At 38.2% G+C, this 26244-nt stretch overlaps 1 protein-coding gene across 3 annotated transcripts in view; it reads left to right on the top strand.

The window, feature by feature from the left end:
• The window catches only part of col16a1 (collagen, type XVI, alpha 1), a 140640-nt gene that overhangs the window by 69372 nt on the left and 45024 nt on the right, over positions 1–26244 (top strand). For all 3 annotated transcript variants that reach the window (XM_017693165.2, XM_037535433.1, XM_017693156.2), the window contains 26 exons: positions 469–525; positions 1567–1602; positions 1743–1787; positions 1921–1959; positions 4080–4142; positions 4877–4921; positions 5033–5128; positions 6402–6440; positions 6635–6679; positions 6956–6991; positions 9196–9318; positions 10256–10291; positions 12849–12884; positions 14647–14739; positions 15036–15080; positions 16253–16288; positions 16376–16429; positions 16945–16980; positions 17238–17396; positions 18887–18922; positions 19028–19135; positions 23885–24007; positions 24207–24260; positions 25437–25478; positions 25931–25966; positions 26136–26189. In XM_017693165.2, coding sequence (XP_017548654.2) covers positions 469–525; positions 1567–1602; positions 1743–1787; positions 1921–1959; positions 4080–4142; positions 4877–4921; positions 5033–5128; positions 6402–6440; positions 6635–6679; positions 6956–6991; positions 9196–9318; positions 10256–10291; positions 12849–12884; positions 14647–14739; positions 15036–15080; positions 16253–16288; positions 16376–16429; positions 16945–16980; positions 17238–17396; positions 18887–18922; positions 19028–19135; positions 23885–24007; positions 24207–24260; positions 25437–25478; positions 25931–25966; positions 26136–26189 — 1572 coding nt within the window. The remainder of the gene's footprint in view (positions 1–468; positions 526–1566; positions 1603–1742; positions 1788–1920; positions 1960–4079; positions 4143–4876; positions 4922–5032; positions 5129–6401; positions 6441–6634; positions 6680–6955; positions 6992–9195; positions 9319–10255; positions 10292–12848; positions 12885–14646; positions 14740–15035; positions 15081–16252; positions 16289–16375; positions 16430–16944; positions 16981–17237; positions 17397–18886; positions 18923–19027; positions 19136–23884; positions 24008–24206; positions 24261–25436; positions 25479–25930; positions 25967–26135; positions 26190–26244) is intronic.

The following is a 26244-nucleotide window of genomic DNA, read 5'->3' as shown; positions in this document are numbered from 1 at the left end:
TCTTGGACACAGTACTGTACTTTATTTTGATAGATAACACTGTGTGATATGGTGCATACAGTCAGAAAACACATAAACAAGTCTTTTTGGGATTATTTCAGCAACCCAACACAGTTTGATACAAGTGTGTGGTAATTCAGGCACAAAGTGTACTCAGTGCTTACTGCTGTCATATAAACTTCCATTACTTGCTCGCTGTGCTAGCCCTGTAGCTCTAGTGCAGAACTGAAAAAGAAAGCTTTGGTCATGAGAATGTCTACCTAAGGCGAACATTTTTTGCTGAACTATTCCCTGACAATCCTATTATAATGTCTCTTCCTTTGTACTGCATGATGCACTTGTGCTGTCATCACATGGGCTTGCGTGGACACGCTCTGTATGCACACTGTGAGTTTTATGTAGTATTTATGAACTCTGAATGACTTAAGTACTGAGACACTGAGTAACTTAATCTCTGTTTTGTTGCAGCTTGTCCAGGAAGGGCATGGGGGTCAGCCTGGCCTTAAAGGAGAGAAAGGAGAGCCGGTAGGAACCAGGCAATATACACATTGATGCTGAAAAGCATTTACTATAAAGGGGAATTCCACAGATATTTTAACTTAAATTTTCTTGTATTTTACTTTGGGATCTTGACATTTATGTAGATTTATATGACCATTGTCTTTATCCTTTGGAATTCAGCAGGATATTTCGTTTTGTTTACTGTGCCTTTAATGCTGGTATATGTATGTCATCTCTGTTTTGATTGGCCACCCTGAATTGTGCTTCATTCAATAAACAATACAAGCTCAAAAACTCTTTATAGCGTCAGTGTAAATGGACTAAACTAATACGCCGAATAGGCAGATATACGTACTGTGACTGTTTTTAGCAGATATATTTCCATGTCTTGGAACTTTAACATTGTTTGCATACTACATTGAACTATTTGATTTGCAAAACGTTTAAAACATAATTTAAAATATATTTACAGTGGAGAGGAACATGCAGGGTTGCTGTGAGGCAAAATCAAAGAAAGCAGGTTTTACTATTATTGGTGTTTAACATAAAAACTCTGCAGACACATGTAGGTTAACTGGTTCTTTTGGATAGTAAAGAAAATGTTCCTGTATGCACTGAAGACATGCTGGTTTCTATCACCACCACTGTAAAGAAATCAGATCCATTATGTTCCTCTGTAATGACCCATTTCGCATCAAACCACTCTGCATGACTTTGTTTACATCTCGACGATTGAGTAATGCAGAAATTGCGTGTTCCCATCCCAGACCCACTGAGATGAAAAGAGGAAGTCAGGAAGTGCATAGGAAGCTTCATTTGGCATCATTTACCAGTGACTGGCCAAAGCTTCCTTTTGATGGGCTGACTTGCTTAAATTTTCATTATTTTTGGCATCATCTGCTGATGCATTATTAGCAGAACCCACCAAAGCATCTCCTTAATGGTGATCAGGACATTAAAGTTGGTGCGGGCGCCTCTCGGTATAAACTGTTTACATGCCTGTGTGTATTTTAAGAGGATAGTGCCTCTGTCCACTGTGCAGTGATGCTGATAATGTGTCTGCAGGGTCTGGACTGCACTGGAGCTGGCGTTCCAGGCCGAGTAAGTTTGTCTTTAGCTAGAATTCTCTCAGGACCTTTTATGCTACTGATTGCTGTATAAATATAGGGAAACTTCATGATGGACAGTCGGTTCTGTTTGGACTCTCTGTGTACTTGCATGTGTGTATGTGTGTGTTGCAGTGCTCAGAAGGAGCTAAAGGCGAGAAAGGAGTAAAGGGAGAGCCGGTGAGTGTGTGCTACAGTGCTTGTGAGGGCTGCGATCGATGGATTGTTTAACAGGATCTGCTGAAGCCCAGGGGATATCTTGTTCCTGTTTCTGCCCATTGATTTAACTGTTTCTTATTCTCCTATATTTCAGGGCCTGTCTGGAAATTGGGGGGACGCTATAGGAATTAAGGTGATGAATGAATGGATGAATAAGTAAATAAGCAATAACAGTCTGGCACAGACTTCTTGTTTATGTATGTCTCCATATTTGATAACTCTCACAGTTTGTATCATTTCTACATGATAGACATACTAAAACCATTAAAACAGAGATCTGATTTCCACAGTTTTCCATTACCTCCTCAAAATTCCATTCATCAGCCAAGATTTGGTGTCTTGACTTTGTTTCTTTAGTTTTGCACTGAAGCTACAAGGCTTGTGTAGCTAACAACTAGTGGAAGCCTTTAGCCACCTAGCTAGCATTGTGCAAACTGCTTATGAATATCAAATGATATTCAGTGTGATGTAAGGCTATAGTGTGTGGTGGCCTTTACATAAGAAAAAGATCTGTGTGCACATGTACATCTCCATTCAGTATTTTGTTGAGTCAGAAGTGCTTATGGAAGTTGTGCTCAATTATTCATCGTCATTCCTGAGCTGTTCTGACTATGTGGCATGTGCATTATAAGTGATAAGTGATACTTTTTTGATCCCACAACCGGGGAAATTCCACCTCCGCATTTAACCCATCCATGAAGTGAAACACCACATACACACTAGTGAACACACACACACTAGGGGGCAGTGAGCACACTTGCCCGGAGCGGTGGGCAGCCCTATCCACAGCGCCCAGGGAGCAGTTGGGGGTTGGGGAGCAGGTGTCTTGCTCAAGGACACCTCAGTCATGTGCTGTCAGAGCTGGGGATCGAACCGGCGACCTTCTGGTCACAGGGCCAGATCCCTAACCTCCAGCCCACGACTGCCCCCGTATCAAACATATATTCCCCCACTGCCTAAGTCATCTGCTAGGCACAATCTTGAGAGCAGTGACATAGGTTAGTATTAGTATTAGTTTTAGTATTTATGGTAATTGCAGTCCATCGGGTAATGTGAACGCTAGAGAACGAATCCTGATGTAAACAAAAGGCCTCACAATGTACAAAATGGCCAAGTAATTTTTATTTTGGGGCTGAAATGTCATACATAAAGCCAGCAACAGTTCGGAATTTTAGCTTGTTTTTAATAATACTAAGGTGATTGATTTAAAATCATATCATTAAAAAACAACTGAACTGTTTTCAAATGTATGACTCCAACTATATGTGCATTACTGCTGGTATGGCTATTGTTGCATTTATAGATGCAGGAAAATGCTATGTAAGTGCTAATAGCACCTCATGGCAAATCTGAATTATTGTGGACATTATGAAATTATTTTGGATTTTTACTTTTGTCAAGCATTTTATATAGTTTTATAAATTTAAAAACATGATATCAGCTAAGTAACACTTCACAAACTCACTGTTTTCAATCAAATATTTACAAGGTGTAAAAAGACTACTAATGGTGTTAGCATTAGCATTTGCTGTTTATCTTATAAGATTTAAGATTGACTGCCTTTGTAGTGGAAAATCTCAGCCAGCATGTTGTCTTTTTCAGGGTTTAATTTAAAGCAGCAATAGGAAAATGCTATGGTGATCAGAGAGAAGGAGCAGTGCTCAGAGTTGCCTAGTAGTTTGTTAAAAACAATGGTTCTGATCTTTTTTTAATATCTCAATGCATCACAGCATGTTCAGTGGCCTTAAATAATCAGACACTCCGTATCAGATTGTTAAATAATGTCAGATGAATGTATTTATATGGTTTCTGACACTGTATGAGATATACTTTAGTTCATTTTTATAGATAGCTGTGTTCTAAAGTGTCAGAACCCACATAAACATGTTTATTTGAGATCCCTTAACAGCTCGGTGTGGTTTGAGGCAAATGTAAGATGATTTAGAAGTGCACTTTGCACATTGCTAATTAGTGAAGTGAAAGTGTCAGTATTTGTTGACTATATCAGCCTTATAGCTCCAGTGCAAAACTAAAGAAGCAAATGTTCCACATCAAACATATCTTAGCTAATTCACAACATTTGGAGTAGGAGGTGGTTTTGTAAGCTTGTGTTTTTGGCCCAACTGTCATTGTAAATTGAACACAAGAGCATAGTTGAGGCTTAAAAGTCTTCAATGTATTTTATCACTCAAGGCAGAACCCAGAGTTCAGCTCTTTCTCTGTTTCTCAATCTGTTTCTTCTCTCAATGTCAGGGAGATAAAGGACAGAAGGGCGAGGTCGGATCCCCGGGTCTAACCGGAAATCCGGGCAAAGACGTACGTAGAAATCTCTGACATGAGAGGCACACGGAGCACAAAGTTGCACTCCGCTTTGTTTATACATTTATACTCACCTTCATTCCAAAATCCCTTTCATACTTCACAGTACTTAAGGGGTTATTTTATGACTATGAGGCAATATCCCCTGTAATAACTGTCTCATCAATATGCACCACATACTTTATGTTTCTAGGTAAGCACACTGAAGCTGGCGTCTCTCAGCTAGGGTGTTTAAAATGGCTCTACACATGCATACTATGCTGCCGATAGAAGCTTTTAAAAGCATTATGAAGAATTAGACTCCCTGTGAGCTGCTCACTTGTGCCTATTCTCCTCCTGAGATATCTCTTTAGAAGTTAAATCTTCTTAATGCCACATAGATTAGGTTAGACCAACAAAGGCCCGTAAATCAATGCAGTCTCATTGATTCTTTTAAATGGATAGTCGGAGCGTATTAACCAAGATTTAAACACTCTAATCTTTTTCATTCAGTATACAACTATGCTAACAGGATGGAGAAGCAGCTCAGCTCCTAATGCATGTTTAGAATTTTGCTTTTAAATTGTTGATCTGGTTTAAAGCAACCTTCAGTGATGGTCTGGATTGCAGTAGATTGCATAGCTGTTCGGCTTATTTCTGATTTGTGTCCGCGATGTGGCATTACTATCAGTGTCAGTTCCTCTGTGAGCTCATCCTGTGGATTTCCGAGATAATGGTTTGCTTCTTTACAGGGTCGGGCTGGCTCTATTTGTGTAGTGGGTCCTAAAGGGCAGAAGGTAAAACTGACCGATCCTTTGCTGTTGATTCTGAAATGGAAAATTGATTTCATAGTTTGCACATTTCACTTCACTGTGTGAGCCCTTCAACTTCTGCCATTTGTTTTACAGGGAGCTACAGGTTCAGTTGGTCCAGAGGGGCTTGCAGGAGAACCAGGCCCACCAGGACCTCCTGGGCTACCTGGCGTCGGCAAGCCAGGACCTCCGGTAAGATACATGATATTGATATCGTATGTTAGCCAGTTATCTAGCTTTAATTTACCAATATCATCCAGAAATCTGGAGCGTCTTAAAATTTGTGGTGGGCATTTCAGTCATATTTGATATTTGAAATTGTAAGGTCTTAGTAAGACCCCTATCGGCGGACGATGCAACACCACTCAAAATCTGAATCACCGCTCTGAAAGAGTCTCACCATGTTTTGTGTGTTTTCCTTAAAGCATTTGATTAAGGCCAGTATCTGCAGATCTGAGTTAGACAGACAGGCACTCTGTGATGTAAGCAGAGGTTTAAGGCCATTTAGAGCATTAAAAACTAGGAGCAGAACTACAAAAACTATCCTGAAAGATACAGGCAGCCAGTGTAGGTCTTTCAAAGTGGGAGTGATATGATCACTCTGTTTTTGTTAGAATCCATGATGCTGCATTTTGGATAGATTGTTTTCTTAGGAAGCTCAGTAAAAAGAGCATCACAGTATCAATAAATGCATGAACAAGTTTTTCTGCGTCACTCTGAGCTAGAAAAGGCCCAAATTTAGCAACATTTCTCAAATTATACAAAGCTACATTAGAGACTTTGCATATGCAGGATAAAACAGAGCTCAGATTCTGTGCTTCAGGTTTTATACCAAGCAAAAAACCTGAGCTTCTTGTAAAGCATTTTCCTCAGAGTTTAGGATCAGTAGCAGTGCTTTGTACTACTTGTAGTATTTGCTGTATGGTGCATCTCATCCGGTGTGTAGTAACCTTTAGCCAGCTGCAGTAGTCTTTTTCCTTTGGAGTTTAGATTAGAAACTCTGACCAAAGCAAAAGATGCAGCTCTACGCTGCCCTTGGATGGAGTATAGAGTTCAGACGTCTTCTAAGTTATAAATATGACTTATAATGTTAGAGAAGCTAAATGGTTTATTAAAAATTCTGGTTTACGAATTTACTATTTCTTAAACTTTAATGACTTTCCTACAAAAATTCTTTAATTGAAATATCATTAATTTTGCAACCTTGTGTTTGCATTTACATGCGTAAATATGCTGCTGTTTGATCAGTTTGTGCTTCTGCATCACTTCAGAGGAAAGCTATGGAAAATACATTTACAAAAATCAGCGAATGGATGCGTAATTGCTTAATTAAAATAAGTAATTTTGTAATAAATGGACTTTATGGAAACCAAACACAATTTGTGAAATAGCTTGTAGTGTGTTTCCATCATTAAATGAAGTCCTGCTGCTGAAACTTCTTTTTCTTCCTGTTATTTTCACACAGGGGACCCCAGGTGGACCTTCTGGATCAAAAGGAGACAAAGTGAGTGGCATAAATTTTGGCTAATTATTGTAAGAATATGTTAGACCGAGGTACAATAGTTTCTCTTCAGTGGACTCCATTACACTTATTCCTTTTTAATTTTGCTAATGCCACTAGTCATTACATCAGGAGACATTTCAAAGAGCTGTACCTGTTGAAGAGTGAAAGTAATGACTGTATCTCGCTGTGCCCAGGGGGATGCCGGGATACCTGGGAAAGATGGCAGTCCAGGCGATCCCGTAAGTGCAGTGATCATTTCATTAGCTGTGGAGATGGAAAACAGTGGTCTGACCTGGAGTGTCTTTTTAAGAGAGAACTCCTTTCAAACCCTCCATTACTCTGACAGTGTAAAGGGGACAAAATGTGCTCAGCTTGAACAACACTATAATTAACGTCATTACCACTATTACCATCAGCATCAGCACCATAATCATCATTTACAAGCAAACGTAAATGTGGCTAAATGGAAACGCTGGTGAAAATGTGATGGACACTTTGATATTTCTGCTTTGCAGGGTCCGAGAGGGCCTGGTGGTCTCAAAGGTGAAAAGGTGAGTCAGCTTGTGTATGAAGACACAAACCCCTGTTTCCACCTTTCTATGGAAAACAGTGCATTTCTGTCTTTTGTCTTTAATCTGTTAAGTCTTGCTGGTTAGATATAGACACATTTCTGCTTGATGCTGATATAAAGCTGTGTTTTTATTCTGTAGTTGCTGAGAAAGAAATAAGCCGCTCAAGGCAAAGTGTCATAGTGGTTTTACTGCAGTTAAGTGATGTTAAAAGTGATTAACACCCTTTAACCTTGGTAAAAATGATTGTAATGAACACCCCCCACCCCCCCACCCTCACCCCTGGTGGCTTATTCCTATTATAAAACAGCACCAAAGTCAAATATGGTGTAATTCATTAAGGTTATTCAGTGCCAAATGGAAATAGATTTTTAATGTCAAGGAATCGTTTTTTTTGTCCACCCTTTTCATGTTTCATTTTATACAGCTCTTACCAAATAACACATTTCAATACTTCAGAAACCAAAACTGCTGTTTGATCCAAATAACAATGAAACATACAGCCCGTCACATTGAGACTGGGTGGAATATGTCTTGTTAAACTGACTGCCGTAAGCTTACTGACCTTCTCACATCAGTAAATTGCATGACTTTTTGGGAATATTGGAAGACAGTCAGTAAAAGAAAGCTCTGTTTTCTATGACGGGTGGATGTTATGTCTGTTGGACCCTGTCAAGGATAGCCAAAATAACATATTATCCTGAATAACTGAGCTTATGTCCTCTACTGGCTGTTAAGATGTCAATTTTTAAACGTCACTCAGTATGACAGTACATTAGCAAGTTTCTCAAACCTGAGGTCACAGAGCATTTTAATCACCTGCTGAGCAGAGTGAAGTGTGTTAACACTCCTAGGTGGTGTGAATGACTCTTCTTACATTTTTTTTTAAATTGTCGCTCACTTATTGCTCATATTAATATTTCTTATAGTTCATAGCTCATAATCCTACTAACTGTGCTTAATTCATTCATTCATTCGTTCATTCATTCATTCATTCCTTCCTTTATTCATCATCTAAAAGCTTTATTGGGTAGAAGGCAAGAAACACCATGGACAAGTCACAAGTCCATCACAGGGCAGACAAACAGACATACAACCTAATGTAAACTTGAACTTGATGCTGATCTGAAAGAAATCAGGGTAAGAGTATACATACGCTGAGAAATCTGATTATTAAGCTAAAATCCAGCTCTCTTTATTGGATTTCTAGGTCAGAGTATGACCATTTGAATAATCATATATATATATATATATATATATATATATATATATATATATATATATATATATATATAGTTTTAGGCACATAGGAAATTGTTTTAATTATTTATATTTTTAAGAATTAAAAGCTATTTAATTAGGCAATGTGTTTCATTGCTCTGAAAAAAAAAATACATTAAATACCAATATCATTAATACAGTAAGTCATAATTTTATATTGCTGTTGTTGGAACAAGCTTTTAATGTAATGGAACCAGGCTTTCAAATTATGTCATAAACTGAAAAATGACAAAAATGGATATACAAGGTTTTGTTCCAACAACAGCAATATGTATGTTTGTTTTATTTATTTATTTTTTTTGTAGCATTGTTCCATTGTTCTTATTGTTGTAGTTTTCATTCAGTCCCTAATTTGGGCTTTATTGCTTTATTGAAGTAAATCAAGAGAAATTTGGTACCAAATCTATGTTCTTTTAACCCGCTCACAAGACATTGACTACCATTTTGAAAAACAAGATTTTTTTTTGTTGCTGTATTTATGCTTACTTCTGCATATTTTATATTTTGCCTGTTATTAATAGCCTCAATAACACCTTAATAAGATGTTTTTGTCTTTTATGCAACACGTCAAATACTGTGAACGTAAATGGCACTGTTTTCATGAAATGACACCACTGTTTAATAAGTAATTCAATGTATTATTCATAATACATTGAATAATACATTGAATTATTCATAATAATCTAAACGCATAACTCTTCAGCCAGCCAGTATACTTTGTTAACAGCCTGCTATGGTTGTCAAGCAACACACTGATCAAAGATTATTCCATGAATGGTAAAATGTTTCATGTGAACTTGTGTTAATACAGTATTTAGTTGACATGTGCAGTAATATGTGCGTATATTGAATAGTTTACATATTGACTCAGCAAACATTGCCTGAACCATCCGTTTTCTTTAAAGGGTGACCCTTGTGAAGTGTGCCCTGGGCTGCCAACAGATTTGGACAACACTGTGACCCTCCAGGGGAAGCCGGGGCCTAAAGGCGAACCTGGAGCCCCGGGGACAGGAGGGAAGGGTCTTCCTGTGAGCTTGATTTTTAATAATAAATACTTTTCTTATGCTCTCCAGCTTAAACCCTGAAACCTCAGAACCCTATGAGCCCTAGCTAACATGGTTTCCTTTAGAGCAGAATAACACATCACTCTCTTGCTCTCTGTATCCTGGGTTTCATGGGATGTTTTCATGAGCAGCAATAATCAATATTACTCTATATGTCCCAGTCTAGCTGTAGTGTTTTATATGGACCCTGAAGAGGTAATATAGTGTCTTGTATGTGCGCGATCCTCTGTCATCACTTTCTTGTGGTAAAAACACAACTTCATTTTTTAGTTTGAGGTCCCCTTGTGAGAGATAATACTCACCTCAGAAGGTGCAGTACATTTCTTTTCTCCTGAACTGTTGGAACATCTCTTCTGCCTCCGCTGGCATTATATTGAATGAGTGATGATGTCCTTATACCACTCCCCACCAAGCAAGCCACAGAATCATATTCTATCTTCTATAATTATAGCTGCTGGGACCGCTTATATATCTTGTCTCTGAGGCCTGGTGAGTTTTCTCTAAGCAAGGCCTATTTCCCTCTGTCAATATCAGCAATTTTTATTCGCATCTAGGAAGTGGAAGATGAAATATCGCAGCGTAATGTGTGCTTTTAGCTCCTCCATCTTTTTACCCATTTACCTCTACTGTCTCCTGCCCTGTTTGAGAGGGATCAAATCAGCCAAATAAGACTATGTAGTGCACCATAAAGCGCTTGTGTGCATTTCTCTGTAGTGATTTCCAATAACAGCAGAGTCAATCCACACACACACACACTGGCGTGGGCCGTCGAGAAAGTGAGAAACAGAGGGAGAATGAAAAGGTGTGATGTGTAAAGCGATGCAGTAGCAGAGAGCATGGTGGGCTTTCATGGCACGGCCTCGGAGACTGATCCTGTTTTTATCTGTCTTCTCTGTTCTAGGGCTCTCCAGGACAAGATGGCAAGACGGGTGAAAAGGTTTGTGTGCTTTTGTGCTTTTTGCCTGTTACTGGTTAACACTCGTATTTATTTTTGTGCTCAACCCATACTTACATCAACGGGTTCAACAGTTTTGTGTCAGGGTGCCATGTAAAACCTGTCAAGCTTGAGACCACAGAGCACTTTAATCACCTGCTGAGCTGAATGAAGTGTGTTAAGTCTCCTAGGATCCCCCTGGCATTTCTGCCTCTACTTGTATTTTGTTTAATTATTTCTCACTCGTAGCTAATTCAAGCAAGATGAGATATTCTGTTATCTGGTATGAAGTCCAGATTCTAAGCTTTTAGTCAATACCACGAATGTGTTCGTCAGTAGAAGAGGGGCTATTTTATTATAATTTGAATTAGATGAAAAGTGTAAAACCACTCTTTACATGGTTGACCTGTTCATGAATGTAAATTGAATGTAAATGTAATTCATGACAATGTATGTATTGTAGTATATAATAATTCTTTATACAGTCTTTCTGTTGGTCCAAATTTAGATAGGGCAGCTACTGTAAATAAATAAATTAAAAACACAACAGATACTTGTGTTTTTGTGAATAGTGACTATACACTCACAGAAAAAAAGGTAGTAAACTGTCACGGGGGCAGTTCCCCTCTTGTCATTGGGGTGGTACCCTCAAGGGTACATCTCAGTACCTTTAGTCATGGAACATAACTGTACCAAAATCCATTGAAATGATATTTTCTAAGTTGTATTGTTTTATTGTTGTTTTTTTTATTGTTTTGTTTTAATTTATATTGTTCTGTTTTAAAACATTTGGTTAGGAAAAGATACAAATCCGTCATTTTCACCCATGAAAAACTTAGAGTACACAAATGGACCATAAAAACACTTTTGTACCTTTTGAGGGCACATTTACACTGTTTGTACCTTGATGGACAAAAACATACCTGCTCAAAACCTTTATTTCTAACACTGTATGTAAAACACTAACTTAAATAACTGCGCAATTACCTACAATACTTTAGGCATGTGACAGCCTAATCAAATGTGTTTGTAATGTGGATTTAAAAAAGACCTTGGATTTCATGCTGAATATTCTCTGGAATGCTGTTCCAGAGTTCTGGAGCTGTATACATGATCTTCCACCAACTGAACTAGGTGATGGTAGGAGTTTGCAGTAAACCTACCTCAGCTGAGCAGAGGAGTCTGGAAAGGCTATAACATTTCCACAGATCAATAAGATCATTACATAAGTAACTATGTATGTGGTTCATTATGAAACTATACACTATACATTACAGATGCTCTTACGTAGAGCAAGTTACAAAAGTGCTAAATATGGTGGTACTTCAAGGGTCATTTAGTAAAGCAAATGGTTCTATAGAACCATGAACACTCAAAGAACCCTTTGCATGATTAAAGGGTTATTTGCATCATTAAAGGGTTTTTGGTGGATTGGTGGAGAATGTGCTATAAATGGTTCTATATTAAACCATATAGCTCCAAAAAGAGTTCTTCTAATTTTCTGATGTCAATTGAAGAACCCTTTTTGGTGTTATATAGAACTTACTTCAAAAAGGTTCTATATGAAACTATGTAAAACAATTCGCCAGCAATCTGAGGAACACTTTAATGATGCAAAGAATGATTTAATCATGCAAAGGGTTTTTGAGTGTTTAAATACTATATATACCTATTTTCTTTACTAAAGAACCCTTGAAGTACCATCTTTTTTTAAGTGTGTAGCTAGTACACATAGTTTAGAGTCCAAACTGCCCGTGAGCTGAGACACTGCCAGATGCAAAATCCAATGCTAATACCTAGAGAGAAAGATTTAGAGTTAAGACAAAGCATGAGGGCAATACAGTGCATTTCAATAAGCATTTAGATTAGTGCCTCATTCCACCTCCTGGATGCCAAGATAGAGATGAGACTTGATGCTTTTCTTCCATTTGTCCTTGAAGGATGGCAGGTCAAGCTTACCTGTGCTCGAAGCTCAAAGGGCTCATAGTACAGATTGAGTTTTGAGTTTTGCCATTATGTAAGGAGGGGCTGGCCCATTTTTGGCTTTGTAGGCAAGTGCAAGCATCAGGGTTTTAAAGCTGATGTGGGCAGCTACAGGAAGCTAGTGAAGGCAATAGTTAATGACACATTGGTATAGCAATGTTAATTGCATGTATTGCAACATGACAAAAAGTCTAGACTTCTAAGGGTTAAATAAATGAAAACACTGAACTGTAGCACTGCCGCTCTCTGGGGCTGCAGTTTGACATAAAGTGTTTTTTTAATTATTCATGGCTACTCAAAGAGCACAAAGCAGGCACACTTATATATGCACATACACACTCTTAAGTACCTTAAACAGATCCCCGAGGCTCTTTCACCAGTTGATTGTAGTATACCTGACACCTGAGTCTCCAGAAAGATTGAGTTGTGACAGCCCCAGTGCTGACAGTCCAGTGTGTCTTTCACACCTTGCTTGTTTCTGCTGATTTAAGCTGTGAAGTGATGGCTAAAGGTTTCACAGTGTAAGCAGCCTGCTTCAGAGCTGCCTCTCATTTGTGGTGTTGTGAATGTTTTATAGGGTGAGCCCGGGTCAGGTGGGGCCAAAGGGGAAAAGGTGAGTTTGGACTTTTTGTAAAGTTGTGGAGATGAAGCATCACTCTTCCGTTTATACAGTCAGGTTGTATCTCAAACAAGGGCCTTTTTGAAATTTCAGTCAATAAAATCAACCATTATTAAAGTTCCCGTGCCAATATTTATCAAAGCAGCGCTCAGTAAGGCTACATGGACTGATGCATGGACCTGATCTCAGATCAGTGTTCTTACTCTGTTGCACTGGAGGAATGCAGGCCCAGCATAAATTCCACCAATACTGCTCCCAAATCTCTTTGAAGTGGGTTGTTTCATACTAAATAAGGTGTCACTTTATTTTGAGTGGTCCTTTTTCAATTAAACAAACCCTTGACAGACTCACAGTAACATGTCAAAAATATATGAGGGATAGGATTAGATTTTGGGTTGAGGTTGAGGTTAGGGTTAGGATTAGGGCCAGGGTTAGGTTTTGGATAATGTTTTTGCATAATATAAGTATTAACAACATAGCTACTTAATGTATGTAATGTATCAACATAACATCTACAAGATAGTGATACTTCAATATATTCACATGCTTCACTACTGCTACTTCACCGATATATTGTTGATGTGTTACTGATAATCTATGAGAAGTTTATTAATCATCTATAAAGTACAAGTCCAAATAAATTGTAAATAGTAGGATGATAGGGGGAAAATAATAATAGGGGCAAAGTCACTCACTTCTTAAGATACTCAAACTTATTACAGTAATAAAAGCCGAGTTAGCAAACTCAAAATGCATTCATGTCAAATTGTACGAAGAACTGATGTAAGAAAAGTAAGAGCTAATTAACAGAAAGCAATATAATTGCAATGAGGGCTGGGAAGCTCCACCCTGACACTGCAGTAAATGTGCTCATTACACAGATTACTAATGACAGTTCTTGACTTGTCTGTCCAGTCTAAACAAGTTAATTAAGGACTTACAAGTTATTTAATCAGAATCAGAATTAAGCTTTATTGGCCAGGTAAACTTACACATACAAGGAATTTGGTTTTGGTTTCAGGAGCTCGCAGTGCACAGTATCTGATAAACATTTACATGTAGTAAAGAAAATAAAATAAAACATGCATTCCTACCATCTCTCACACACACACACACACACACACACACACATATACACGCACACACACAGTCATACCTGCAAACCTTGTGCAAAGTATGTGTCTTATATTAAAGTGCTGAGTGCAGAAGCAATTAAAGTGGCAAAGAAAGAGAGAAGTGAAGTGAGGTCAGGTAAATTGTGAGACTTCACTCATGGAATGGTGTTCCAAAATGTACCCATGCCACTATTAATATTTATTTTTTATTCTCTTTTTAAATTAAAAGTCCAATCTGAAGTAACTGTGCATTAAAATTTATATATATAATTTATAACAATAGATTGCTGCAGAGGTCGTGGTTACTTCTTTGCCTCTTTTTTCAAAATATGTAATTCATCTAGGGGTGCCCAAAATTTTTCATACAGCTTTATTTTTCAGGTTAAGTTTCTGCTGTTAATTTGAGTTGAAGAAATGTGACAGTTAAGAAGCAATATTCATATCTGACAATGCATAACAGACCAACTGCAGTCATATCAGTGAGTTCAGAACAATTTAACTAAAATTGTTGGCTTCTGTTTCATTTGACCATGTAAAATATACCAGTTGATAATATTTGAAATGTTCCATTAAATTGGTATCGATTTTCATATCTTTTAGGGCTATTTCCAGACTTACCCACCTGTTTCTGTTCTCCTCAGGGCGAGCCGTGCACTGCATGTCCTACCTTTGGTGATATTGGTCCAGCCCCTATTGCAGCAGCTCAGACGCTGAAGGGGGTGAAAGGAGAACAGGTGAGTCATTTTATTGAGTGGAGCTGAAGATGCTGTTTGTTTTAGAAGCTGATTTGGAACAAGTTGGCATAAATAGAATGTGTTGTTAAAAATGAATAGGTTGTTTGTTCCTAATCAGCTACAGATGGCTTTCATTTACCTGCGTATGTTAATGTTCCTGTGTTGTTCTCACTCTTTAGTTATTGTGCTGTGCATTTCTCATACCCTATTTTCCTCTCCTAATCGCTCTCACTTCTATTTCCCATCTTCTCTCTCTATATTTATTTTTTTTGTCTCATGCTCTTTCTTTCTCTCAGGGAGAGCCAGGGCCCAGTGGTCTGACTGGACTCAAAGGGGAGAAGGTTGGCCCTGCTGAATGTCTACTTGAGCTGTTTTGTAGCTGGATTAGTTTTATCACATACAATCTGTGGTATTTGAATGGCCAGCTGGTACAGATTAGAGTATGCATATAACTCCCCAAATTCTCACAAGGGGCCGAATTGAAAGGTCAAAGTCCGGATGTTCACATTGGCAATACACCACAGGACACTCTCAATAACAATAACAACACAGCTGTGTTCATTAGCAGATGCTGTTAGTGTTTAGGGTCAATTAGGGGCAGTTCAAGCAGGATTACTAACAAGAGGAAAGTCAGACTATTACTTACTATTACTTATTACCAACTTTCAAAAAAGTTCATCCACTTACAGAAGATCACTCCACACTTATTACTGTGAGACTATATGATTGGGATTAATGCTTGCACCCATAAATGCAATTTTCAGCCGTTTTGGGTGTAGCTTTTGCGCTATGCATTATTTCGTCTTCAGTCTTGTTAATGGAAATGTTTGTATGATGCAATGTGCAACTCTGTAGGTCAGCGAGCAAGTCATTGTTTATTCAAAATTTAAAGTTTGTACCTAAATTAAATTTTAATTTATTTCAATTCTTACATTTTTATAATGGCAGTTATTAACAGTTTTTCATACAAAGAAATTGTTAGTTTCACTGCATGTCTTATTGCCATATGTCTATTTTTATGAAAACTTGTGAACTGTTTTCTCACCCCACCTCTTTCACCCCTCATTGCTCGCTAGCAGCTCACCACAGAGTCTCAACACAGACAGAATACAGTTTCCTAGTTAATCTGATGACAGTCACAAAAATTTTGGATCATTATTTTTTCAAATCCTAATTGACTTCCATTCTGCCAGTGGAATTGCCACACTGTAAACCCTGACAAGTTCATTTTACTCAGATTTTTAGAGGCAGCTCTTTGCCTCAAATGAATTAAGCTTTGAAGGCATTTTTTCAAGTCGTTTGAAAATCAAACTTTTAAGTTTAACAAAGTGAAAATATATATGACACAGACTAATGCTCCATTAGGGCTGAACTGTGATTCTGTCTTTGTTGTTGTTTATCAGACAGATGGCTTTGTTTAGACCAAGTTAGCCACAAATGTGACTATTTTACATTTAGTTATCTGTGACTGCCCTGTGTGTTGATCATGGCTAATATTGTGGTTTGGTTTTAGGGTAATGCGGGTAGCAAAGGCAGTGAGGGGAAAGCAGTGAGTATGGCGTATTTCACTTTGGCGCTTGGATTATGACGAACGACCAAGACACTTTTAACTCACTTCAGAGAACATCTTTTTCAGGGCAAACCTGGTCCAAGAGGTCCCAGTGGCAAGGATGGACAGAGAGGATTAAAGGTGATGAAGCCCACTGGACTAAAGGATGTTTTGCAGAAAACATAAATTTTTATTGACACACTCAAGATTTCCTGTCAACATTTTTAAGCTAAATTACAGAAGTGGGTTTGGAGCTGAACTCTCTCTTAGACCCGCAAACAGAATTGAAGCTCAGCATAAGATCAGCAAATTCGTGTCCTCGGTTATACAAACTGTGAAGGAATATTTTATTGGATTCTGCTAGATATTAAAGCTTGCCAGCAGTGAAATAGATCCACTTGGGTAATTTCACCTTGACTAAGCTTTACCAGATCTTGCAGCCAAAAGAACAGTTTGTTTTATCACTGAACCTGGATTCAGATTGAGTAAAAAAGGTAGAAAATAAGCTCAGTGGAAAAGTGGCTTCCAAATTGACAAATTGGAGCCTGTGGATGTCCACAAATGCTGCCTAAACAGGGAGAACATATTTTAAAGTTTAAATTGTCAGTATGGTGGTCATCACTGTCATATTTAGAGTTTGTTTGTGTTTTATGCAGGGGGACTTGGGTTTCCCTGGTCTCAAGGGTGAAAAGGTGAGTGGCCAGCCTAGTTTCAGTTAGCTACAATGACATTGTGCATCACAGTTGCATAGTATTATAAACCTTAAACTTCAACATTTTCTAGCAACTCAAAGCAAAATGTTCCACAGTTTCTGTTTAGGTTGGATGCGATTTTTGACAGTGTTCCTTAAAGGTTATTGTAATGAAACAACAGGTTTGTGGGTGGAACTTGTAGTGATCTGTTCTGTGAGTGTCTCTGTGGCATGTTGTAACTGTTATATGTATCTCAGGGAGACTCGTGTGGCGTGTGCCAGCATGTGGCCTCTGAGGTGAAAGAAGGCCCGAATATTGTCAAAGTGTTAGGAGAGCCCAGTCTACCGGGGTCCCCAGGACCTCAAGGGCCCCCAGGGCCTCCAGGACCTCCGGGAGAGGAAGTAGAGGGCAAACAGGTGAGCTTGCCGGGTCCTACTCTATGTGTCGTTTACATGTACAGTCGTATGCAAAAGTTTTGGCACCCTGGTTAAGTGTTTTGTGATTTTCTAGGTGAAATAATAACAAATGCATTTATTAGAAATTATAAGCCATTATTCCTTCAGATTGAATCCGAGTAAGTTCCTGTATGTTTAAAATGATAAATATTAACAAAATCAAGTATCATGGGCTTCATAGTTTCATGTATTCGTGTATTAAGCCTAGTGCCACCTAGTGGTGGTATTTCACCATTGAAAATCTTGTTTAGATCAAGCCATACGTTCACATTAGGGGTTGCTAATGTTAGCTCAGGTTTGTCTCTTGTGGGTGTGTTTGAGATGGCTCTTGTCATATTTCTGACAGGAAATTGTGAAATATATATATATATATACTATAATCAGTTTAATATATGAACTGAAGTTTATAAGTTGACAAGTTTATAAGCTTCCTATTCATTATTTGTATGATCTTACAAGGAGCAAGAATGAACTGCTAGTAAGAACAAAAAGTTTAGCCAGGAACCTTTAATGACTGCAGTTAGTCTGAAGAACTTGGCTTGAGCCACTAATTTAGCTTGTTGCTTCATCTCTTCACAGTTCATTTGCTTTTTTACAAAAAAATGTATGTACAGTACAGTACAGGAAAATAATGGCAGCTGTGGTTGGCAGAATAAGATATAGTGACAACGTATAAGACATTACGATATGCTTTTTTGGCAACCGTAAATTTCACTGCTGTTTGTTTATGGTTAATTACTGTGAAAAAAAACATTGTAAATCCTTATACAGTAAATTACATTAAAAACAACACATATACTGTTAATATAATTACAGTCTATCAGTGATAAAACACAGTACAACCGTGTGACACATTATAGTATTTTATTGCAAAGTTCTACAGTAAATTACCGGCAGCCGTAGTTGCCAGAATTTCACTGCAAAATATACGGTACAACACATAAAGAATTACAAGTAGTTGGCATAGATTTAACAGTCAACACCTGTTACAATTACAGTTGTTATTAGTGTTATAAATTACAAAGGAAACAAAAAATAACACAAATAATATATAAATAACATGTAGGTTCAGATTATTTTGACAAAGTTTAAGAAACCTTTCTTGCATGATCCAATAACTTGCCCAGGATACTCACAAAGTGGTGTTGAGATGTGGAAAAAACAGCACGTGTCTATAGCTAACTTTATTTACATTCACTAGTATCACAGTCGACCCTGTTCAGTTTAGAGAAGAAAATTGTGCCCTTCATTAAAATAACATTAATCATGCAACCCTCCTGGGTAGCGCCATCAGTGAAGAGTTGTCTATTTATGTCTGGTGGTCTTCTCAGTTCCTCAATGAAATCACATCTCATCCAGCCATCACTGTGGACATGATGACAGCAGTAATCCAGACTAATCAATGTCTGAGCTACTCTTGCATTAATCAGACTTTTAATCTGTCTGAACAGGGTCCTCCAGGCCTTCAAGGACTAAAAGGAGAAAAAGTAAGTTACAGTTATAAGACAAAGCAAGCATGAGAGCATGATTCATAATGAACGACATTCTGGACAATAGATTAGCACTTTCTGAAAACCCATCTGCGTTTTCAGGGTGAGCAGGGCTTACAGGGTGACCCAGGCCTGGTTGGGGCATCAGGAGCCCCAGGACTGCCTGGAGAAGCAGGGAGAGATGGCCTTAATGGACTTAAAGGCGAGAAGGTTGGTTGCATTATATACTCTGTGGACTACATTCTGATTGGAATTACTTTTGTTGTTGTGATATCAAAGCTCGAAACTGTTTTTTTTATTTCTTTATACTTTATATATTATATTTATACTTTATTTCTTTATATATTATTGTATATATACAATATACAAGGATTTGCTATGATAGCTTTATAGATAGGTAAAAGTCTCTCCTTTTGGAGATCTAAGGCACATATGGTTTGGCACTGACTCGTTTTGAGTTTCACTCCTGGATCTCCTGCTGGAGATGAAAACAGATTTATCCCTCAGATATCAGATGATAAGCTCACTGTTTTTGTAGAGCCGAGTGAAGAGGTCCTGCAGTCCCTTGAAAATCCTCCTGCTTGGACAGGCTGTGGGCCAGGGCCTTTTTCCTGCTCCCATCTAGTGCACCAGCTTGCTCATTTCAGTTTTATTAATAGGACTTACTTTGCCAAATGGTTCTGAGTGAGACTGCTGGCCCTGTGATTTTGGTAATGCTAGATCAGTGGGTAAGACTGTGTAACATGTCCGTGTGCTGTCTTAAAAAATACTGTACTGAAATCGTATGATGAAAAACAAAGATTTGCTACAATTCCTCAAATTAAACAGGTATGACTTTGGCATATTAATGCGTGGGCTAATGCAGAATTGCAGTAGAAAACAGTAAAATATTTCTTCTATTTTTTATATTTTTGTTTCTAAACAGGAAATTATAGACATTGCACAATATCTGGCAATAGTAATCACATACACTTTCACTGCTGACACTGAGATTTGAAAGAATACAGTTGGTTCGTACAGGGTGATGAATGAGCCTCTTCAATAGCAGATGACCAGATTGTACCACAACAGTGAGCAGTGACTTTCAAAAATAAATGCAATGGCATCCCATAAACGCAGGCTTCTTTTACCCTTTGACTGTTTCTCATAGCTGTTCATGCCCAAACATGGCCATTTGGTCAGTCGTGATAACAGTTCTGTAACCCACGTTCGCCATTTGGTATTGGAGCTTTTTGTTTTCTATCACTGTGTTAAAGAAGCCTCATGCTGCCTTTATTGCTAGATGGACTATGATTCTGTGAGGTCCGAATCAAAATAGAATTCAACTTGATAAGTGATGGTTATTAACTGGTTTAACCAGAGTAGTGATTAAACACAGCCAGTGTGTGAAATAACATGGAAAAATATAAACAATATGAATTTTTAGCTTTGTTAGATTGCCCACGTTATTTTACAAATCAATGCAACATTGAGACATCACTCTATTAATGGAGAAGTGTAGAATTGCCCTCTTGAATTCATTGCCGTATGTTAAATTCAATGTTTCTATTTATGATTGTCTAATTTTGTGATAATACAGTGCAGAAATACATTTCATTTCGTATGCGACTCACTTCTGGAGTTATGAGTCTATGAAGAGGGGCTGATATACACATTATTTGTCTCTCACCTTGTGTAATTGGTGGAGTCATGTGTCCATCTACATTTTGTGTGAAACTGACCAATTCTTCATTCTTCATACACTTGACTTCAAAGAGATGAAATGGCATGCAAAAAAGTTTAGAGCCTCTGAAGTTGCTTCATTCTTCATTCTTCATACTCTTGACTTCAAAGAGATGAAATGGCATGCAAAAAAGTTTAGAGCCTCTGAAGTTGCTGCAGCGGTTTTGTAAAGTAGCAACAAAGATAACAGAGCATTGTGATATGAAACATGTGGGTATCATGTCATATGCAAGTGCCTATAAAAGGCAAATTTAAGCAGAAACACAGATATTGAAAAAAGGCCCTTGGACTGCAGAGGGTTAAACAGCAGAAATAGCCATCATTTGCATTGGCCTTAAATAATAATGTGAATTTGTGTAGTAATGAAAGAAAGCCTCCTGAATGACTGCTGTGCGCAGCATTGACAGTTGTTACTGTAAAAGGACATTCTTTACTTATACATTGTATAATTCCTCTAAATTGCAGACAGTGCATGTCATACCTACAGAAGAAAATAAGATGCTGAGCCATCGCTAAATAAATAAGCATGAAGAAAATGCCCTACACACTACCTTATCATTAGAGGTATTAGAAAGGGAAATAGAGGGACAGTGAGAAGTAGCAAAGAGAAAGAAGAGCTCAGAGTTTGTTTAACTGGCGCCCATGTCAAAGGGGGCCAGGCCTGTAAAATCATTTTTGGGCCCCTCGTGTAGATGCTAACAAAATTTACACTTATGATGGAAGGATCCAACGACAGGCTTCACCAGTTAGTTCAATCAGTCCTACACAGACAGCACTGACTTCTGTTTATTTCCCTCTAGTTCGTAGTGCAGCTCATCCATGGAAAAAGTTTTACAACAGATCCAACGGAAGGAACTTCTAAAGGAACTTGCAGTGCAATTTGGCTGAGCTATTGTTAGGTTATAGAACTGATCAGACTTTGGGTCCTGACCCTTTAAGGGGTTAATCCGTAGATGTTAGGGGCTAAAGTCATATGCCAACTTGTTTGAGACATTGCAAGTAAATAAGAAAATTATGTCAGGTTTTTTTTTTTTTTTTTTTTTTTTTTTTTTTTTTTTTTTAATCAAATGTAGATGAAGTATTAGGATTTGGGATCCATAGGATCCTGATAGTGCCACCGCTTTTAGGAAAAGGCTAAGGGAACATGTTTCCACATCCCACTTAGGTTCCTTTAAGTAGATCCCAGAGTATCTGGTAAAGTATCAGAATTCCTTTGTGATCTGGTATTGTCTGTATTTGTCATTGTTATTTTAAAAACATGGTGCTTACCTAAGCAAGTGGCTCTCAATTAGAGATAGCACAGTTAAAAGGCTAAAAACAATAAAGGCTGTTTTTAATTGAAGCCCTTCACTTAAGATGAGCATCTAAAAGTAGGCCATCATGCTAAAACTACTTAAACACTCTTCTACACCACAAGAAGAGAATTCATTCTTTTTTTCCCTCCAATATCTGATCCAACAATTTCTGCTAATGTCAGCTCAATACTGATACCTGTGGAGACACACCATGATTTTGGAATCAAATCAGTGTCAGCAGATTAAAAAAATATATATCTGATCCAATATATCTGATTTTATATATATATATATATATATATATATATAAAATAAAATTAAAAAAAAAAAAAAAATATATATATATATATATATATATATATATATATATATATATATATATATATATAAAATCAGCATCGGACAGATGTTTAGATTTGATCATCATTTCCAAACCAGTGTTTGAGGACATATTGATTACTGTTCAGATGATTCTGGACTACAATCTCTGCATTTTTTTTCATTTTACTGTAATTATAACCTTATAGAAACGAATGATCACTTGGCCAATATTGATGACGTATTGATGAATGTTTAGATAATGCTAGACAAATCATTGCTGTCCAGTTGTTGTTGTCCTTTACATTATATAATAAAACACTGACAGAACATTATATAATAAATAAAACATTATATAATAAAACACTGATAGAAATGCCCCAAAAATAATATATAATATATGAAATAAAACTTCCCACAACTCCCATATCGGCCTATCTCTAGGTACTTATCGGATTGGTGCTACTGTATCTCTGTTCTTAGTCCTGAGGACCACTGCTCTACACATTTTTGAGTTTCTCCGGATCCCCTCAGTCCTGATGCAGCTAATGAGCTAATGAACAAGCTCTTCATGAGTCAAGCAAGGAAACATACAACATGCAGGGTACTTCCGGACTGACCTAATCAATAAAAAATGACCACTTTCTGAGCTTGCTGAGGGTTGTGTCTGTTTATAGCTGCTTCACATGCCTCTGAAGGAGCATATGCTTTCCTTCATGCTTCCAAATGGTTGATATCATAAAGTACTGGGGATTCAGATGTAGACTGAGAATTAGTAACACTGAGATGAGGTTTTGTTTGTAGAAAAGTTGGTATGCAGAAAGCAACACAAAGCCCAAAGCCATTGATGAATGTGCTGTAAGTTTTAACAAGCAATCTGGATCCATCTGTCAGAACGGTAGCCCATTGGGTCTTGAGTCTTGAGTCATACTGTATTGCTCTTATACAACTAGACAGCAGAGTCATCAGATGTCAAGTTCTGATGTGAAATGATTCACATACATTATGAGCAGGAGTAAAATTAGTGATACATTTTCAAAAGATCTTTCTGACAGCTATATTAAAGTTGTTGATGCATCTCTGAAGACACTACATAGCTCAAATGCACTGCATGTAAACAAACAAAATGTTTCTGTGCTTCATTTAAACAATGTAATATTACCTAAAGCATGCGGTGGAAAGTGCACTGGTCGTTCACCGTAGAGTGCATATAAAGCAATATCACTGATTTTGAAAAAGCGTATGGACTAATCCACTTTGTGTTGAGAAATAGAGATGTTTCTGAGCTGACAACAAGAAAACATACAATAAGCAGCCTGCATGCTGCTCAGTCTCTCGCAGCCGAGTTGTAAAAATGCTAAATGTGACGTGAAATGTAAAACTTCTTATGAAATATTAAACAATAATCTGTGTTGTGCAGGAAGTGCTGACAGATTATGCTTTCGGATGTGTAAACAGAGATGATTGTGACAGATTTGGAAATGAAATAAATAAAGCATGGCAGTAATGAAATGGAATGACTTTAACTGTGTTTATATTTCAAAGTGGCAAATGCCGAAGCCTCTGAAATGGGGACTGAGCCACTGAACTCATGGATGCTCTTGTCTTTTTGTTCTGTTGCCAGGGTGATGCATGTGACAGCTGCCCATCACTTCCCAAAGACTTGGGTGATGTGGTGGGTTTACCTGGACCCAAAGGAGAGAGAGGAGAGCCTGGTCCACCTGGTGAGGGGAAAGCGGGAAAACATGTGAGTGCTTGTGTTTTAGTCAGATATGCCTGCTTTGCATGCTTCTTTCACTTTAAACATAAACAGGCTTCTCGCTATTCAGATGAATTTGACTTGTTAAGACGTGTGACTTTCATAGCAAAACAAACTGCTCGGTACCAAACGTGTTCTTTTGAATGGATGCTGACTTTACTATCTGTCCTTTATGCCTGATCTATAGGGTATGCCAGGGTTGCCTGGCAACCAGGGGCCTAGAGGACCTAAAGGAAGTCAGGTAAGTGGGGTGCTCAGTATGTGTGATAGTAATATAATGTAAATAATGGGCCCTATCCCATTTCACCCCTTGCCCCTAACACTTAGCCCTACCCCTCCGTTTTGCGCGTTCACGTCTAGGGGTAGGGGTGTCCCGATTGTTGTTGAGATGGAGAGGTAGGGTGAAGTGTTAGGGCTACATGGCCCTTCAAACGGAGTGTTATGAGAAAATTCCCAGAATGCTATGCGAATCATCAGCAAGATGGCTGCACAAACAACCAAAGAGACACATAAATGTAAGTATTTTCTTTTGGTACCCGAGGTTGCTGCACCATTTAAGGTGGAACTGGAACATTTGATCATGAAGCTGGCGATTAGAAAGCTAAGCTCAGCTTCATATCACCAAAGAATTCTTGGTGGCAGTAATAAATGTCATGCCCCTCTTTTAAGACGTATGATGCCCTAAATGTATTTAACCAGTGAAGAGCTGAACTTTACCCTCTGCTGTCACTGCAGACTGGCAGGGTCGCCTACAGAGCAGCACTAGTAGCTGCTAATGAAGTGATGTAGTTTTCTGTTTGTGCTCTTTTTTACTCAGTGACTCGTTTGATTGATTGATGCGTAAAACTGAAGTTGTGAATGAATCGTGAGTTGGAATGGTTGGAAAACCTTGTCTCGTCTGTTTATGTCAGTCGCTGATGACAACTGATGAAGTTTCCGGTTCTTAAAGGGTTGTCCCATTTCATAGGGGGAAGATTTCAACCACTACCCCTTGTAACTCAGTTTCAAGGGGGAGGGTTAAACTCGAAAACAAGGGGTAGGGGTAAAAAGCCTTAAGGTACAAGCCCAGTTCCAAAAAAGCTGAGACAGATTTTGAAATACAGATAAAAACAGACTACACTGATTTATAAATATGATTTGACCTGTATTTAGTGCAAAGTAGTACAAAGACCAGATGTGTAGTGTTTCGTCCTATCAACAATTGTTTTTTATAAATATACTCATTTTGAAACCCAAAGTTGTTACAGAGGTGCTTTAAGACTAGAAGCATTGTGAATCTCCCGAAAGAGAATCATGCCCTCTCAGGCTCAGGAGAATAAGCAGCTTAGAAAATGTGTGTGTCTGCAGGTGTGTGTGCGGGTTTGTGTGTGTTTATCAGATGTTATGAGAGATCATTTCAGTATGTTTTCCCCTTTAGGGCGATCCTGGACCTGCAGGAATTGGCCTCCCAGGACCACAGGTATATTTAAATAGAACAGTATAAGGCCACATTTAGACAAGATTTTATTCATGCTTCTAATGTGATTCAGATTGCTAAAGCCACCTGCATCTTGACCTTTTCCAATTCCCATTCATGTATTTTCATAGCCATTTTGGCAAAAAAAAAGTAATGTCACATTCTAATGTTTTGCCTGAACATGCAAATCCGATAAGGTAATATAAAAAGCAAATCTCATTTAGGTGTTGTACATGGAGTGCTGTTTGAATGCAGACATTTCACTAAACTGATTTCAGAAGGTCTCACATTTATAAGCTGTTGCACTAAATATGAGAACAGCAGGTGCACCTACTCTACCTCCATTTGTTGCCGTGCCAAAAGAAGCTGTTGTTTCTACACATCACCTTATCATTTTCTAAACACACTCTGTGCACATTATATCGCTAATCCACACCTTCGGCTTTTCTATTTAGGGGGAACAAGGACCAAGAGGTCTTCCTGGAGCTGCTGTAAGTGGTCTAAATCTTGCATTTTTAAGCTAATGCAAAATGCATATGTCCTCATAGTGATAGCTTTGCAACCTAATTATAACCATTACCACATTATTTGCTCCAAGCCCGAATGCATTTCCATTCTGTGCATATAATGAGTGCAAACTTGTGTAACTGTATGCCACAGGGTCCTGTAGGTCCTCAGGGACCCCCTGGGCTGACGGGACCAGCTGGACAGAGGGTAGGTGGCTGCCATGATGACTATGCACTTTTTAGGCCAGCCATGCCTCAAGGCT

This window comes from Pygocentrus nattereri, chromosome 27 (assembly GCF_015220715.1).
Source record: "Pygocentrus nattereri isolate fPygNat1 chromosome 27, fPygNat1.pri, whole genome shotgun sequence".
Classification (NCBI taxonomy): Eukaryota; Metazoa; Chordata; class Actinopteri; order Characiformes; family Serrasalmidae; genus Pygocentrus; species Pygocentrus nattereri.
Note: the sequence above shows the minus strand (reverse complement) of the source record. Positions and strands in the feature narration are given on the sequence as shown.